Source organism: Ranitomeya imitator, chromosome 6 (assembly GCF_032444005.1).
Source record: "Ranitomeya imitator isolate aRanImi1 chromosome 6, aRanImi1.pri, whole genome shotgun sequence".
Lineage (NCBI taxonomy): Eukaryota > Metazoa > Chordata > Amphibia > Anura > Dendrobatidae > Ranitomeya > Ranitomeya imitator.
In genome coordinates this window covers 572,106,946-572,125,808 of record NC_091287.1, presented here as the reverse complement: position 1 = coordinate 572,125,808, position 18,863 = coordinate 572,106,946, and the positions used below count along the sequence as shown (strand labels likewise).

Below are 18,863 nucleotides of genomic sequence, written 5' to 3'. Positions count from 1 at the left end.
ATTTTACCAAACGCGGAACGGTATAAACGCCTCCCCCAAAAGAAATTCATGACAAGCTGGTTTTTGGTCATTCTGCCTCACAAAAATCGGAATAAAAAGCGATCAAAAAATGTAACGTGCCCGAAAATGTTACCAATAAAAACGTCAACTCGTCCCGCAAAAAACAAGACCTCACATGACTCTGTGAACCAAAATATGGAAAAATTATAGCTCTCAAAATGTGGTAACGCAAAAAATATTTTTTGCAACAAAAAGCGTTTTTCAGTGTGTGATGGCTGCCAATCATAAAAATCCGCTAAAAAACCCGCTATAAAAGTAAATCAAACCGCCCTTCACCACCCCCTTAGTTAGGGAAAAAATAAAAAACGTATTTATTTCCATTTTCCCATTAGCGTTAGGGCTAGGATTAGGGTTAGGGTTAGGGTTGGGGCTACAGTTAGGGTTGGGGCTAAAGTTACGGTTAGGGTTTAGATTACATTTACAGTTGGGAATAGGGTTGGGATTAGGGTTAGCGGTGTATCAGGGTTAGAGGTGTGGTTAGGGTTACTGTTGGGATTAGGGTTAGGGGTGTGTTTGGATTAGGGTTTCAGTTATAATTGGGGGGTTTCCACTGTTTAGACACATCAGGGGCTCTCCAAACGCGACATGGCGTCTCAATTCCAGCCAATTCTGCGTTGAAAAAGTAAAACAGTGGTTCTTCCCTTCCGAGCTCTCCCGTGTGCCCAAACAGGAGTTTACCCCAACATATGGGGTATCAGTGTACTCAGGACAAATAGGACAACAAATTTTGGGGTCCAATTTCTCCTGTTACCCTCGGGAAAAAACAAAACTGGGGGCTAAAAAATAATTTTTGTGGGAAAAAATGTTTGTTTTATTTTTACGGCTCTCCATTATAAACTTCTGTGAAGCCCTTTGTGGGTCAAAGCGCTCACGACACATGTAGATAAGTTCCTTAGGGGGTCTACTTTCCAAAATGGTGTCACTTGTGGGGGGTTTCTACTGTTTAGGTACATTAGGGGCTCTGCAAACGCAATGTGACACCTGCAGACCATTCCATCTAAGTCTGCATTCCAAATGGAGCTCCTTCCCTTCCGAGCCCTCCCATGCACCCAAACAGTGGTTCCCCCCACATATGGGGTATCAGCGCACTCAGGACAAATTGGACAACAAATTTTGGGGTCCAATTTCTCCTGTTACCCTCGGGAAAATACAAAACTGGGGGCTAAAAAATAATTTTTGTGGGAAAAAATTTTTGTTTTATTTTTACGGCTCTGCATTATAAACTTCTGTGAAGCCCTTGGTGGGTCAAAGCGCCCACCACACATCTAGATAAGTTCCTTAGGGGGTCTACTTTCCAAAATGGTGTCACTTGTGGGGGGTTTCAATGTTTAGGCACATCAGTGGCTCTCCAAACGCAACATGGCGTCCCATCTCAATTCCTGTCAATTTTGCATTGAAAAGTCAAACGGCGCTCCTTCCCTTCCGAGCTCTCCCATTCGCCCAGTGGTTTACCCGCACATATGGGGTATCAGCGTACTCAGGACAAATTGTACAACAACTTTTGGGGTCCAATTTCTTCTTTTACCCTTGGGAAAATAAAAAATTGGGGGCGGAAAGTTAATTTTTGTGAAAAAATATGATTTTTTATTTTTACGGCTCTACATTATAAATTTCTGTGAAGCACTTGGTGGGTCAAAGTGCTCACCACACCTCTAGATAAGTTCCTTAGGGGGTCTACTGTTGTGAATTCTGTGGCAGAGCTCCCTCCTGTGGTCACAAGTGGTACTTCGGCTGATTCTCTCTGGTAGCTTCCGTTTGTGGAGGAAACTGGTACTGCTGCTTCTGAGTTTCCTCCCTCAGGTGATCTGGTGAGGTCGTTAGGTGCTTCTCTACTTAACCCCACCTAATGCTTTGATTCATGCTTCCTGTCAATGTTCCAGTGTTGGACTTGTGTTTCTCTGGATCATTCCTGTGGCCTGCTGCTCTGCATAGCTAAGTGCTTCTTTGCTATTTGTTGCTATTTTTCTGTCCAGCTTGTCTATTTGTTTTGCTGGAAGCTCTGGGACGCAAAGGGTGTACCTCCGTGCCGTTAGTTCGGTACGGAGGGTCTTTTTGCCCCTTTGCGTGGTTTTCTTTAGGGTTTTGTGTAGACCAGGAAAGAGAAGGAGATCCAGCTCAACGAAATAGTGAAAAATCCATAATTTATTTCACTCAAAATACAATGAAAGGACAAAACATCAGCATACAGAAAAAATTATAAAAACAAGGTCAACGCGTTTCCGGTGACTAAGCACCCTTAATCATGATTAAGGGTGCTTAGTCACCGGAAACGCGTTGACCTTGTTTTTATAATTTTTTCTGTATGCTGATGTTTTGTCCTTTCACTGTATTTTGAGTGAAATAAATTATGGATTTTTCACTATTTCGTTGAGCTGGATCTCCTTCTCTTTCCTGTTCGTCCACGCCCTGACACAGCGGTTCCGTGCTCCGAGCTCCTGGGAATGTCGGTATGGTGAGCTGGATTTTGTTTTTCCTGTTTTTTTTGTGTAGACCGCAAAGTTATCTTTCCTATCCTCGTTCTGTCTAGAATATCGGGCCTCACTTTGCTGAATCTATTTCATCCCTACGTTTGTCTTTTCATCTTACTCACAGTCATTATATGTGGTGGGCTGCCTTTTCCTTTGGGGTATTTCTCTGAGGCAAGGTAGGCTTATTTTTTCTATCTTCAGGCTAGTTAGTTTCTCAGGCTGTGCCGAGTTGCATAGGGAGCGTTAGGCGCAATCCACGGCTGCCTCTAGTTGTGTTTGGAGAGGATCAGGGATTGCGGTCTGCAGAGTTCCCACGTCTCAGAGCTCGTTCTATTATTTTGGGTTATTGTCAGATCACTGTATGTGCTCTGACCTTCATGTCCATTGTGATACTGAATTGCCTTTCATAACAGTCTACTTTCCAAAATGGTGTCACTTGTGGGGGGTTTCAATGTTTAGGCACATCAGGGGCTCTCCAAACGAAACATGGCGTCCCATCTCAATTCCAGTCAATTTTGCATTGAAAAGTCAAATGGCGCTCCTTCGCTTCCGAGCTCTGCCATGCGCCCAAACAGTGGTTTACCCCCACATGTGGGGTATTGGCGTACTCAGGACAAATTGTACAACAATGTTTGGGGTCCATTTTCTCCTGTTACCCTTGGTAAAATAAAACAAATTGGAGCTGAATTAAATTTTTTGTGAAAAAAAGTTAAATGTTCATTTAAACATTCAAAAAATTCCTGTGAAGCACCAGAATGGTTAATAAACTTCTTGAATATGGTTTTGAGCACCTTGAGGGGTGTAGTTTTTAGAATGGTATCACACTTGGGTATTTTCTATCATATAGACCCCTCAAAATGACTTCAAATGAGATGTGGTCCCTAAAAAAAAAAATGGTGTTGTAGAAATGAGAAATTGCTGGTCAACTTTTAACCCTTATAACTCCCTAACAAAAAAAAATGTTGGTTCCAAAATTGTGCTGATGTAAAGTAGACATGTGGGAAATGTTACTTATTAAGTATTTTGTGTGACATATCTCTGTGATTTAATTGTATAAAAATTCAAAGTTGGAAAATTGCGAAATTTTCCTAATTTTCGCCAAATTTCCGTTTTTTTCACAAATAAACGCAAGTTATATCGAATAAATTTTACCACTACCATGAAGTACAATATGTCACGAGAAAACAATGTCAGAATCGCCAAGATCCGTTAAAGCGTTCCAGAGTTATAACCTCATAAAGGGACAGTGGTCAGAATTGTAAAAATTGGCCCGGTCATTAACGTGCAAACCACCCTTGGGGCTTAAGGGGTTAAATGTTCTAAATAAAAAGTTGTTTTTATCCCTCCATTGGGATAATTTTTTCATAACTGGAGAACTACTTCATTTTCTTCTTGACTGAGACTGGGACTGCTCCGCACGGATGATCTTCTTGATCAAGGTGCATGGCATTTCGGTGAGCTGACTTTCCTTATTTCCCTTTTCTGTTTTATGTGTAATCAGAATTTAGAGACTTACCTCAGGTGTTTTGTCCCCGAAAACCAGGAGGATTGAGCATCTTACCATTGGCTGAGTTTGCTGGTAATAAACATCGCCAAGAATCTACCGGCAGGTCACCGTTCTTGGTGCATTGGGTTTCCATCCACAGTTTGGTACTGTTAGAGGGGAGAATGTTATGAACAGGTGATTCAGAACCACAATGGACCTAGTGGTTAAGAGCACACAAAGTGACCTGATAGTTACCAACATAGGACGAGCTCTGAGACGTGGGAACTCTGCTGACCGCAATCCCTAATCCTATCACACCACACTAGAGGTAGCCGTGGATTGCTCCTAACGCTCCCTATGCAACTCGGCACAGCCTGAGAAACTAGCTAGCCCTGAAGATAGAAAAATAAGCCTACCTTGCCTCAGAGAAATTTCCCAAAGGAAAAGGCAGCCCCCCACATATAATGACTGTGAGTAAGATGAAAATACAAACACAGAGATTAAATAGATTTTAGCAAAGTGAGGCCCGACTTACTGAATAGACCGAGGATAGGAAAGATAGCTTTGCGGTCAGCACAAAAACCTACAAACAACCACGCAGAGGGGGCAAAAAGACCCTCCGCACCGACTAACGGTACGGAGGTGCTCCCTCTGCGTCTCAGAGCTTCCAGCAAGCAAGAAAAACCAATATAGCAAGCTGGACAGAAAATATAGCAAACAAAAGTAACACAAGCAAAACTTAGCTTATGCAGGGCAGACAGGCCACAAGAACAATCCAGAAGAGAGCTAGACCAATACTGGAACATTGACTGGAGGCCAGGAACAAAGAACTAGGTGGAGTTAAATAGAGCAGCACTTAACGAGGAAGGAAACTCAGAAGCCGCAGCCCCACTCACATCTACCAGAGGAAGCTCATAGACAGAACCAGCCGAAGTACCACTCATGACCACAGGAGGGAGCTTGACCACAGAATTCACAACAGGAGAAGCTTCGGGAGTCCCTGAGGAGGAACATTTTGCTTTGTCGCTTTCTTCTGTGTGGAGCGAGTTCTGAGTAATATGAAGTTCGTGGGAGAGAGGTACAAACCTATGGCAGACAGGAGACGCTCGCCAGGCCTAGGTGTGAATGACTGTGTGGTTGTCTACCAGGAATATCAGGTTGTAGATCCCTTCCTGGAACCTGGGATCTAGGTTTATTGGTTTCTATAGAATAACCGCCGTCATTAACCCTGCAGCTTTTCATCTTGACTTACCCAAGGATCTTAAAATTCACAATGTGTTCCACGGGTCTCTGCTCAAGAAGAATGTTGAACCTCTTGAGTCCTCTCCCATGCCGCTGCCCCCAATCATTGCTGATGGTAATTTGGAGTTCAGGTTTCGAGGATTGTTGATTCTCGTCTTCAGCGTCATTCCCTGCAGTATTCGGTGCAGTGAAGACCCTGGTCTGGTGAATGCCCCTAGACTGGTTCGTTCGTTCCATGCCTCTCATCCTGAGAAACCTGGTCCTGAGTGTCCGGAGGCCACTCGTAGAAGGGGGTACTGTGACGGGTGTGTCAGGGGTGACTGACCGTCATCCTGGATCTGGCTGTAGAAGATTTTTGCGTTTAGCTCAAGCACCTTCTTGATTTTTGCATCTCTATTATGGAGCGATATCCTTCTCCTTCTAGGACCTAACAGTTACCTCCACCTTCTGCTGCTGATCACACACCTGTGCTGAAGGTTTAAATACATTCAGTTGCTGTAGCATGACGCTGGTGTTAGCTCATAATTGCCTCAGTCTTGTTGGAAGTTCTGGCAGTTGGTTAGTGTCTTCCCTGAGGACCCTTGGAGGATTGCAGGGTGACATCTCGGTTGTCTTCTCAAGCTAAGTGTCCCCCCCCCCCCCCCCCCCATCCGCCAACGCTCTCTGTCTTTAGTTTTAGTGGGGACTGGCTAGTGCATACCCCATCCACTCAGTATGTAGGGCCTATTATTAGGGTGATAGGTGCAGAACATACAGGTCTGGCAAAAATTAAGATGCCACTGAAAAATGTTCAGTTATTTACTGTGACTTTTTTACAACAGAGTATTTTTTGACCTCTCTGTGCGCTTTTGTGTCTTCAAGTTCTTTGGTGGTGTGAACGGGTTTCTACAGACTTGTTCACTGTGCAAGTAGCCCATGTGTTTTTTGTTTTAAAAATGTTCAGTTTGTCTGATTTTTCTCTTTATAGGTACATTTTTGAGTAAAATGTAAATTGTATTTATTCTATAAACTACTGACATGTGTCTGAAGTTCCAAGCAATAAATCTTGTATTTATTTTCTGAAAATGAGAAATGGTCAAAATAAAAAAAAATGCATTGCTTGCAGACTTCAAATAATGCAAAAAAACAAGTTTATAATTCATGACATATTAGTGTGAGCGGTGGGGATGATAAAAATATCCTCCCTGTGATTCCTCACAAATGCATTGCTTGCAGACCTCAAATAATGCAAATAAAACAAGTTCATAATCATTTAGAAACAACAATACTAATGTTTTACCTCAGGAAGAGTTCAGAAATCAATATTTTGTGGAATAACCATGATTGTTAATCCCAGCTTTCCTGCGTCTTGGCAGCTTTCCTCCAGTCTCTCACACGGCTCCTGGGAGACTTTATGCCGCTCCTGGTACAATAATGTCAGCCGTTCTTCTCTGTTTGATGGCTTGTGACGATCCATCTTCCTCTTGATTACATTCCAGAGGTTTCCAATGGGGTTCAGGTCTGGAGATTGGGCGGCCATCACAGGGGTTTGATGTGGTCCTTCATCCACACCTTGTTTGACCCAGCTGTGTGGCATGGCACATTGTCCTGATGGAAAAAACAGTCCTCAGAGTTGGGGAACATTGCCTGAGCAGAAGGAGGCAACTGTTTTTCCAGGATAACCTTGTATGTGGTTTCATTCATACGTCCTTCGCAAAGAACAACCTGTCCAATTCCAGCCTTAATGAAGCCCCTCCAGATCATCACCGATCCTCCACCAAATCTCACCGTGGGTGCAGGACACTGTGGCTTGTACGCCTCTCCAGGTCTCCATCTAACCATTAGACCAGGTGTTGATCTGGGGAGGCTTCAGCAACGCTGGAATTGGGCAGGTTAATCTTTGTGAAGGACGTAGGAATCAAGCCGCATACAAGATTTTCCTGGAAATACAGCTGATTCCTTCTGCTCAGGCAATGTTCACCAACTCTGAGGACTGGTTTATCTTGCAGGACACTGCGCCATGCCACACAGCTAGGTCAATCAATGTGTGGATGAAGGACCACCACATCACATCCCTGTCATGGCCGCCCAATCTCCAGACCTGAACCCCATTGAAAACCTCTGGAATGTAATCAAGAGGAAGATGGATGGTCACAAGCCATCAAACAGAGAAGAACTGCTGACATTATTGTACCAGGAGCGGCATAAGGTCACCCAGGAGCCGTGTGAGACTGGTGGAAAGCTGCCAAGACACAGGAAAGCTGGGATTACAAATCATAGTTATTCCACACAATATTGATTTCTGAACTCTTCCTGAGGTAAAACATTAGAATTGTTGTTTCTAAATGATTATGAAATTGTTTTCTTTGCATTATTTGAGGTCTTCAAGCAATGCATTTGTCAGGAATCTGTAGGGAGTATATTTTTATCATCCCCCACCGCTCACACTAATATGTCATGATCTGGGGTTGTTTGCTTGCCCAGTTATTTCTGAAAGGGATTTATCTATATCCCACTTCCAAGTTCCGGTTTGGCACTTGCAGCTCTCTGGCTCCCCCCTTACCCTCAGGTCAGTCAGGGTACTGCACCTAGGATAATTAGTCGCCAGAAAGGCTGCCTGCTATGTACTGGCTAATGGGCACACTGCAGCGAGGGCGATATAACTACTCCCACTCAGGCGGGAACAATAATTAACAACGCCGTCGTCGCTACAAAGTCTCCCAAACACACAGGACAAATCCGCTGCCACCAGCTCTGATTCCTTAATTTATAATGGGTCCGGAGCCAAACCAAATTAGTAGCGTAATTTACTTCAGAGGACGTGACAGTACGTTATAGAGCAAGGAGAAATAAAGCTAGTAATTTAATACGGTTATTAAATTAATATTTTACTCCAAAAAGGTAGGCAGTGTTTACAAAAGGGTAAACTGATATTATAAAAGAATACAAGTATCGTATGTACAGTACAAATACAAATAAAATGTCATTAACATTGAAATTACATAAGGAACTGTGGTTTTTTTTTTTTTTTTTTTTTCATCTCATGGCAGAACATGTGCTGTGAGGTTGGGCATATGTCCCAGTGCATGACAGATCGAACTCTCAGCTCATTCCTTGGACAAAAGACTTGTGAAGACTGATGGCTCACTCACTTATCTTCGTGCCCAGAAGCAAGGCACTTCCCCTGTGGTGACCTCCCTCAGAGGCTGAATACTCCCCTTTCTTAGAGTTATGACAAGTCATATCTATACATAACTCGCTGTATGAACCTCCTAGAAGAACGACACAATGATCAGGATGCTCACCATCTTATGGGTGTTCTTTTCAGTATAAACACGGCGTAGACATATGACCCACTTACGGAGAAACCTGTTCCTTGCATCTCGTTTCGTTTAGATCCTAGCGATTTCAGTGAGTTATAGATTTCTTGGTGGACTTTCGGAATATGTAACCTTTATATCTCTATCCCTGATCGGTGCCAGTATACATAACTCTTTTCAAGAACAAGAGTCCCATGCGGTTTGAAAGTTGCTGTACCAGTTACAGCTGGTATCAGGCGGGACAGGGATGAGGGGTTTAGACAGAAGACTTTCCCAGCACAAAGCCATAAAAATTTCTCAGTGAACGTTGCTGGCACGCTGGTCTCAATACAGCTATATAGCGGGGGGAAGGAGGAAGAGTGGCTTAGACTTCCAGCCTGTGCTGGCAGGCAAAGGAAACTGTTATGATCTGGTGGTTTAGGAGCAACATGGAACGAGCTCTGAAGGACATGGTAACTGTACTGACCACAGTCCCTAAGCTCAACACAACACTAGAAGTAGCCGTGGAATGCTCCTAACTCTCCCTAGGCATCTCGTCACAGCCTAAGAGCTAACTACCCCTAAAGATAGAAGCAGGAAAGCTATCTTGCCTCAGAGAAAATCCCCAAAGGATAGATTAGCCCCCCACAAATAATGACTGTGAGTGGAGAGGGAAAAGACATACACAGAATGAAACCAGGATGAGCACAGGAGGCCAGTCTAGTTAAATAGATAGGACAGGATGGAATACTGTGCGGTCAGTATAAAACACTACAAAAAATCCACGCAGAGTTTACAAAAATCTCCACACCTGACTAAAGGTGTGGAGGGTAAATCTGCTTCCCAGAGCTTCCAGCAAAACAGAATTAATTCATACTGATAAGCTGGACAAACAAAGAAAGCACAGAACGGATAAGTCCACAATCTATGGACAGAAAAGAGCAAGCAAAAACTTAGCTTTGCTGAACTGGTCAGGATAACAGGGAAATCCAAAGAGATGTGAATCCAACCAGGAACCATTTACAAGTGGCACTGGCTGAAGGAAAGAGCCAGACCTAAATAGCCGAGCAGAAGAGACGATAAGTGGAGGCAGCTGAAGACAGCTAACTCCAAGGAGCAGCCATACCACTAGAAACCACAAGAGGGAGCCCAAGAGCAGAACTCACAAAAGTGCCACTTACAACCACCGGAGGGAGCCCAGGAGCGGAATTCACAACAGGAAACTGCGGCTGAGAGCTCTGTATGTGTAATTGAAGTAATCAGAACTTCTTCCTATTTCCTGACATCATTTTTTTGTTATTTTGACCATTTCTCCTTTTCAGAAAATAGATACAAAATATATTGCTTGGAACTTCGGAGGCATGTTGTCATTACTTTATAGAATAAAGGAGCAATTTATATTTTACTCAAAAATATACCTATAAAGAGGAAAATCAGGCAAACTGAACATTTTGCAGTGGTCTCTTAATTTTTGCCAGAGCTGTACATACAGACGGTTAGGGCAGACAGTGTGATATTAGATGTACCTAGGTGTTTCCGTCCGTCCGGCTCTGTTTTCCTGTGCCTGCCTCTGTCCATCTTTCCTTCCTCTGTCCATCCAGCCCTTTGTTTTCCTGTTTGCCTGTCCCTCCCTCTGTCCATCCAGCTTTGTTTGTCTGATTCTCCCTCCTTCCGTCCGTCCTTCGTTTGCTTCCGTCCTGGTGTCCCAGTGTAGTGGGGGGGTATTGCGGGACCCCCTTGCTGTCATACCTGACTACATGACTTTCCTCTGTAGACGACCTCTGACTCCTTTTTGTCCACTGAAGCTGGAGGAGAACTGGACAGAAGAGCAGCCAATCACGGAGCAAGATCTTCTAATTCCTCGCCAATCGCAGAGCAGGTAATAAGTGCCCACAACATGTGGCCCCCGATCATATCTCCTGCATGTGGTTCAGTGCTTTATGGAGATAAAGCTGGGGGGCAAAGCTTATGTGGGAGGGCAGGGTATATATTTGGGGGGTTGTATGTGGGATAGTTTATATTTGGGGGGCACATTGTATTTTTGGGAGGTGTTCCGGTTTCGGGAGAGTTTCTTTGAGGTGGACTCTGTGAAGGGATAGTTTATATCTGGGGGGCTCCCGTAATTTGGGGGTCTCTGCGCAGATCAGACATACGTTGTGTGATGTCACCTCTCACCGTCATGTCTTCCAGTGCTGAGAAGATGGAGGTGGACGGCCGCTCACTGCTGACACACGCCCTCGTCGCCCTCTTTGGGATGGGATCCTGGGTGTCAGTGAACTCCTTGTGGGTGGAGCTTCCCGTTGTTGTGAAAGAGCTTCCAGAAGGTGAGCCCCTCCCCCGCGGAGTCCGACATGTGTGAGACACCCTATACTGTCCGTCATGATGAGAGAAAGGACCCAGCAATCGGTGCCCCGTCTCAGCTTCCTGCATGTTGCCCCTTTGATTTTGGGGGTGGTAGATAATTGGGGTCTTAGCAGTTTGTAGTCTTTTGACTCTGAATGATGAGGAAATGTAAGAACCATTCACATCTAGAGCTGCAGTATGACTGACGGCCACTAGATGGTGACACAGTGAAATAGAAAACCGTAAAGTGACCCTGTGATCAGGATTGTGCTCAGTGACTACAGACAGTGTCAGGTCGGTGCCGTTATACTGATTACACTGATACCTGTGGTCAGGATTGTGCTCAGTGACTACAGACAGTGTCAGGTCGGTGCCGTTATACTGATTACACTGATACCTGTGATCAGGATTGTGCTCAGTGACTACAGTGTCAGGTCGGTGCCGTTATACTGATTACACTGATACCTGTGATCAGGATTGTGCTCAGTGACTACAGACAGTGTCAGGTCGGTGCCGTTATACTGATTACACCGATACCTGTGATGAGGATTGTGCTCAGTGACTACAGACAGTGTCAGGTCGGTGCCGTTATACTGATTACACTGATACCTGTGATCAGGATTGTGCTCAGTGACTACAGGCAGTGTCAGGTCGGTGCCGTTATACTGATTACACTGATAACTGTGATCAGGATTGTGCTCAGTGACTACAGACAGTGTCAGGTCGGTGCAGTTATACTGATTACACTGATACCTGTGATCAGCATTGTGCTCAATGACTACAGACAGTGTCAGGTCGGCGTCGTTATACTGATTACACTGATACCTGTGATAGGGATTGTGCTCAGTGACTACAGACAGTGTCAGGTCGGTGCCGTTATACTGATTACACTGATACCTGTGATCAGGATTGTGCTCAGTGACTACAGGCAGTGTCAGGTCGGTGCCGTTATACTGATTACACTGATACCTGTGATCAGGATTGTGCTCAGTGACTACAGGCAGTGTCAGGTCGGTGCCGTTATACTGATTACACTGATACCTGTGATCCGGATTGTGCTCAGTGACTACAGACAGTGTCAGGTCGGCGCTGTTATTCTGATTACACTGATACCTGTGATCAGGATTGTGCTCAGTGACTACAGACAGTGTCAGGTCGGTGCCGTTATACTGATTACACTGATACCTGTGATCAAGATTGTGCTCAGAGACTACAGTGTCAGGTCAGCACCGTTATACTGATTACACTGATACACAGGTGCGCCCTGTCAGGTTTAAGAAGTGGGATTTCTTGCCTTATAAATGGTGTTGGGACCATCAGTTGTGTTGAGCAGAAGTCTGGTGGATACACAGCTGATAGTCCTACTGAATAGACTGTTAGCTGCTTTTTTCTTGCCATAATACAAATTCTAAGTAAAGAAAAACGAGTGGCCATCATTACTTTAAGAACTGAAGGTCAGTCAGTCCGAAAAATTGGGTAAACTTTGAAAGTGTCCCCAAGTGCAGTGGCAAAAACCATCAAGCGCTACAAAGAAACTGACTCACATGAGGACCGCCCCAGGAAAGGAAGACCAAGAGTCACCTCTGCTTCTGAGGATAAGTTTATCCGAGTCATCAGCCTCAGAAATCGCAGGGTAACAGCAGCTCAGATAAGAGACGAGGTCAATGCCACACAGAGATCTAGCAGCAGACACATCTCTACAACAACTGTTAAGAGGAGACTTTGTGCAGCAGGCCTTCATGGTAAAATAGCTGCCAGGAAACCACTGCTAAGGACAGGCAACAAGCAGAAGAGACTTGTTTGGGCTAAAAAACACAAGGAATGGACATTACATAGTTACATAGTTATTAAGGTTGAAGGAAGACTATATGTCCATCTAGTTCAACCCATAGCCTAACCTAACATGTTGATCCAGAGGAAGGCAAAAAAACCCCATGTGCAAAGAGTAAACTCCACATTGGGGAAAAAAATTCCTTCCCGACTCCACATACGGCAATCAGACTAGTTCCCTGGATCAACGCCCTATCAAGGAATCTAGTGTATATACCCTGTAACATTATACTTTTCCAGAAAGGTATCCAGTCCCCTCTTAAATTTAAGTAATGAATCACTCATTACAACATCATACGGCAGAGAGTTCCATAGTCTCACTGCTCTTACAGTAAAGAATCCGCGTCTGTTATTATGCTTAAACCTTTTTTCCTCCAACCGCAGAGGATGCCCCCTTGTCCCTGTTTCAGGTCTATGATTAAAAAGATCATCAGAAAGGTCTTTGTACTGTCCCCTCATATATTTATACATTAAAATAAGATCACCCCTTAGTCTTCGTTTTTCCAAACTAAATAGCCCCAAGTGTAATAACCTATCTTGGTATTGCAGACCCCCCAGTCCTCTAATAACCTTGGTCGCTCTTCTCTGCACCCGCTCCAGTTCAGCTATGTCTTTCTTAAACACCGGAGACCAGAACTGTGCACAGTATTCTAAGTGTGGTCGAACTAGTGACTTGTATAGAGGTAAAATTATGTTCTCCTCATGAGCATCTATGCCTCTTTTAATGCATCCCATTATTTTATTTGCCTTTGTAGCAGCTGCCTGACACTGGCCACTGAATTTAAGTTTGTCATCCACCCATACACCCAGGTCTTTTTCATTGACGGTTTTGCCCAGAGTTTTAGAATTAAGCACATAATTATACATCTTATTACTTCTACCCAAGTGCATGACCTTACATTTATCCCCATTAAAGCTCATTTGCCATTTATCAGCCCAAGCTTCTAGTTTACATAAATCATCCTGTAATATAAAATTGTCCTCCTCTGTATTGATTACCCTGCAGAGTTTAGTGTCATCTGCAAATATTGAAATTCTACTCTGAATGCCCCCTACAAGGTCATTAATAAATATGTTAAAAAGAAGAGGGCCCAATACTGACCCCTGTGGTACCCCACTGCTCACCGCTACCCAGTCCGAGTGTGCTCCATTAATAACCACCCTTTGTTTCCTATCCCTGAGCCAGCTCTCAACCCACTTACACATAATTTCCCCTATCCCCATTATTCTCATTTTATGTATCAACCTTTTGTGTGGCACCGTATCAAAAGCTTTTGAAAAGTCCATATACACTACATCCACTGGGTTCCCTTGGTCCAATCCGGAACTTACCTCTTCATAGAAACTGATCAGATTAGTCTGACATGAACGGTCCCTAGTAAACCCGTGCTGATACTGGGTCATGAGGTTATTCCTCTTCAGATACTCCAGTATAGCGTCCCTTAGAATGCCCTCCAGGATTTTACCCACAGTAGAGGTGAAGCTTACTGGCCTATAATTTCCGAGTTCAGTTTTTGTCCCCTTTTTGAACATTGGCACCACATTTGCTATACGCCAGTCCTGTGGCACAGACCCTGTTATTATGGAGTCTTTAAAGATTAAAAATAATGGTCTATCAATGACTGTACTTAATTCCTGCAGTACTCGGGGGTGGATCCCATCCGGGCCCGGAGATTTGTCCATTTTAGTGATTTTTAGACGCCGCCGCACTTCCTGCTGGGTTAAGCAGGTGACATTTAATTGGGAATTTTTATCACTAGACATTTTGTCTGCCATGGGATTTTCTTGTGTAAATACTGATGAAAAAAAGTCATTTAGCATATTGGCTTTTTCCTCATCCTCATCCACCATTTCACCCAGACTATTTTTAAGGGGCCAACACTATCATTTTTTAGTTTCTTACTATTTATGTAGTTAAAGAATATTTTAGGATTATTTTTACTCTCTCTGGCAATGAGTCTCTCTGTCTCAATCTTTGCTGCCTTGATTTGCTTTTTACAGAATTTATTTAATTTTCTGTATTTATTTAATGCCTCCTCACTACCTACTTCCTTTAATTCTCTAAATGCTTTCTTTTTGTCACTTATTGCGCCCCTTACAGCTCTATTTAGCCATATTGGTTTCCTCCTATTTCTAGTATGTTTATTCCCATACGGTATATACTGTGCACAGGTCCTATCCAGGATGCTAATAAACGTCTCCCATTTTCTTTGTGTATTTTTGTGTCTCAGGATATCGTCCCAGTTAATTGCACCAAGATCCTCTCTCATCCGTTGGAAATTTGCCCTCCTGAAGTTTAGTGTCCTTGTAACCCCTCTACTACACATCTTTTTAAAGGATACTTGAAAACTTATTATTTTGTGATCGCTATTTCCCAAGTGACCCCCAACCCTTATATTTGATATGCGGTCTGGCCTGTTGGTTAATATTAGGTCTAGCAGTGCCCCCCTTCTTGTTGGGTCCTGAACCAGTTGTCAGAGGTAATTGTCTCTCATAGTTGTCAAAAACCGATTACCTTTGCTGGAACTGCAGGTTTCTATTCCCCAATCTATTTCAGGGTAGTTGAAGTCCCCCATAATAATGACTTCTCCTTGAGTCGCAGCTTCATCTATTTGCTTTACGAGGATATTCTCCATTGCTTCCATTATTTTTGGAGATTTATAACAAACCCCTATCAGTAATTTATTATTTTTTCCCCCTCCCCTTATCTCCACCCACAGGGATTCTACATTTTCATTAAATTCACCTATATTATCGCGCAGGATGGGTTTTAAGGATGATTTTACATATAGACACACCCCTCCCCCTCGCTTATCTGTACGGTCATTTCTGAACAGGCTATAGCCCTGCAAGTTAACAGCCCGGTCATGGCTCTCATCCAGCCACGTTTCAGATATCCCCACCATGTCATAATTATGCTCCAACAACATTAGTTCTAATTCGTCCATTTTGTTGGCGAGGCTTCTGGCATTAGTATACATACATTTTATGTTCCTCTCTATACTTCTATTTCTTAAATTATTAACTGTTCTGACCCCAACCCCCATGCCACCGCCACCCCCAACTTCCTTATTTGTGCCCAGGTCTCTGTCTGCACTATCTTCCCCTCCTATAAATTGAATACCCTCTCCCCCAATTCCTAGTTTAAACAATCCTCCAACCTTCTAGCCATTTTCTCCCCCAGCACAGCTGCACCCTCCCCATTGAGGTGCAGCCCGTCCCTAGCGTAGAGCCTGTAGCCAACTGAGAAGTCGGCCCAGTTCTGCAGGAACCCAAACCCCTCTTTCCTACACCAATTCTTGAGCCACTTATTAACCTTCCTAATCTCCCGTTGCCTCTCTGGCGTGGCACGTGGTTCCGGCAGTATTTCGGAAAATACCACGTTGGAGGTCCTTGCTTTCAGCTTGCAGCCTAATTCCCTGAAATCATCTTTAAGGACCTTCCACCTACCTCTAACTTTGTCATTAGTGCCAATGTGAACCATGACCGCTGGGTCCTCACCAGCCCCTCCCAATAATCTGTCCACCCGATCAGCGATGTGTCGGACTCGAGCGCCAGGTAGGCAGCACACCGTTCGACGATCCCTGTCTTTGTGACAGATTGCCCCATCTGTTCCCCTAATAATTGAGTCCCCCACTACCAGCACCTGTCTGGCCTGCCCTGCTCTCCTATTTCCCTCCTTACTGGAGCAGTCACTCCTCCGGCTTTCAGAGGACATGCCTGGCTGCAGCAGTGCTACCCCTGTACTGGCACCCCCCTCATCTGCCAACTTAGCAAACTTATTGGGGTGTTCCAGATCAGGACTAGCCTCCCTGGCACTCTTCCCTCTACCCCGCTTCCTAACTGTCACCCAGCTTCCTACTTCACCATCCTGCAGCTCCATCCCACCATCCCCCCCCTCATCTGTCCCATTGAGCGTCTGCTCCGTGAGCAGAAGACTCCTCTCCATATTGTCTATGGATCTCAGTGTTGCCAGCTGCACATTTAGAGTCAGAATCTGGGTTTCCAAATGCACAACGTGCTCACATCTCGCACAGCAGTATGCACCCTCGACCGGCTGGTCAAGGACTGCATACATGTGGCAAGATGTGCACTGGAGGCATTAACAATCGTGGAGCACATTTCCTAATGGGGATTGCACCAGACAGAACAGTTCAATTAAAAATAAATAAATAAATAAATACAAAGTATTAATAAAAATCAGACAGCAATTCAGTAATTCCTCCCCTGGAAACTCCCTGACTCCAAAGTCACTGAATCACAAGTCACACTTACCGCCGTCCACACTTACACTTACTTAGGACACACTCAGCTCGCTCACACTCGCTCTGCTGAAGATTTATAGATTTTTTTTTTTCTAGTTCCCCTCAACAGCAATCAACCTTGCTGTTCAAATGCACTTCCAAAAAGGACTTGAGCCCCAAACAGCTGCCCCTTATAAACCCTTAACTATGAGCCCCCACCCTAAGTTAACCCTTATGAATATACCTACCCCCAATTCAGCAACTCACACCAATTCACACAGGTATTTGTTAAAGGCTTTCCAAATACCTCTTCACTGAATCACAAGTCACACTTACCGCCGTCCACACTTACGCTCAGGACACACTCGGCTCGCTCACACTCGCTCTGCTGAAGATTTATAGATTTTTTTTTTCTAGTTCCCCTCAACAGCAATCAACCTTGCTGTTCAAATGCACTTCCAAAAAGGACTTGAGCCCCAAACAGCTGCCCCTTATAAACCCTTAACTATGAGCCCCCACCCTAAGTTAACCCTTATGAATATACCTACCCCCAATTCAGCAACTCACACCAATTCACACAGGTATTTGTTAAAGGCTTTCCAAATACCTCTTCACTGAATCACAAGTCACACTTACCGCCGTCCACACTTACGCTCAGGACACACTCAGCTCGCTCACACTCGCTCTGCTGAAGATTTATAGATTTTTTTTTTTCTAGTTCCCCTCAACAGCAATCAACCTTGCTGTTCAAATGCACTTCCAAAAAGGAAGACCAGTTGAAATCTGTGCTTTGGTCTGATGAGTCCAGATTTGAGATCTTTGGTTCCAACCACCGTGTATTTGTGCGACGCAGAAAAGGTGAACGGATGGACTCTACATGCCTGGTTCCCACCGTGAAGCATGGAGGAGGAGGTGTGGGGGGGCTTTGCTGGTGACCCTGTTGGGGATTTATTCAAAATTGAAGGCATACTGAACCAGCATGGCTACCACAGCATCTTGCAGCGGCATGCTATTCCATCTGGTTTGCGTTTAGTTGGACCATCATTTATTTTTCAACAGGATAATGACCCCAAACACCTCCAGGCTGTGTAAGGGCTATTTGACCAAGAAGGAGAGTGATGGGGGCTACGCCAGATGACTTGGCCTCCACAGTCACCAGACCGGAACCCAATCGAGATGGTTTGGGGTGAGCTGGACCACAGAGTGAAGGCAAAAGGGCCAACAAGTGCTAAGCATCTCTGGGAACTCCTTCAAGATTGTTGGAAGACCATTCCCGGTGACTACCTCCTGAAGCTCATCAAGAGAATGCCAAGAGTGTGCAAAGCAGTCATCAAAGCAAAAGGTGGCCACTTTGTAGAACCTAGAATATAAGACATAATTTCAGTTGTTTCACACTTTTTTAAGTATATAATTCCACATGTGTTAATTCATAGTTTTGATGCCTTCAGTGTAAATGTACAATTTTCATAGTCCTGAAAATACAGAGAAATCTTTAAATGAGAAGGTGTGTCCAAACTTTTGGTCTGTACTGTATACATAGATTGAAAAGAAGAGCGTGAGCAGCACCTCCAAAAATCATACAATGATCGAACGCCGCTAGGCAAAAATATATACAGCTGAACATGAGGGTCTTCATTTAACATTCTGATCAGACTGTATGAAGCCCACTGCCACGTCACAGCAAACCTCGTAGTGGGTCCTACCACCCTAACGGAACAGAGCCGTGCAGCGACCACCACAGCGGCCTCGTGCCCCATAGAGCCCATGCTGCAAGACTGAGTTCCCATGACTTGCATGATCTGTCCTTTATTTTTCTTCGGATGTGCACTCCTCCCATTTGGCAAGCCTACACTGATATGTATCTTCCTTAGTATTTCTTAGCACTACGCCGGATCCCTGCTCTGACAGGCCG

At 44.4% G+C, this 18,863-nt stretch overlaps 1 protein-coding gene across 7 annotated transcripts in view; it reads left to right on the top strand.

The window, feature by feature from the left end:
• The window catches only part of SLC52A2 (solute carrier family 52 member 2), a 241,047-nt gene that overhangs the window by 195,840 nt on the left and 26,344 nt on the right, over positions 1-18,863 (top strand). For all 7 annotated transcript variants that reach the window (XM_069732128.1, XM_069732123.1, XM_069732126.1 and 4 more), the window contains 2 exons: positions 10,309-10,413; positions 10,725-10,858. In XM_069732128.1, coding sequence (XP_069588229.1) covers positions 10,735-10,858 — 124 coding nt within the window. In that variant the 5' untranslated portion in view covers positions 10,309-10,413; positions 10,725-10,734. The remainder of the gene's footprint in view (positions 1-10,308; positions 10,414-10,724; positions 10,859-18,863) is intronic.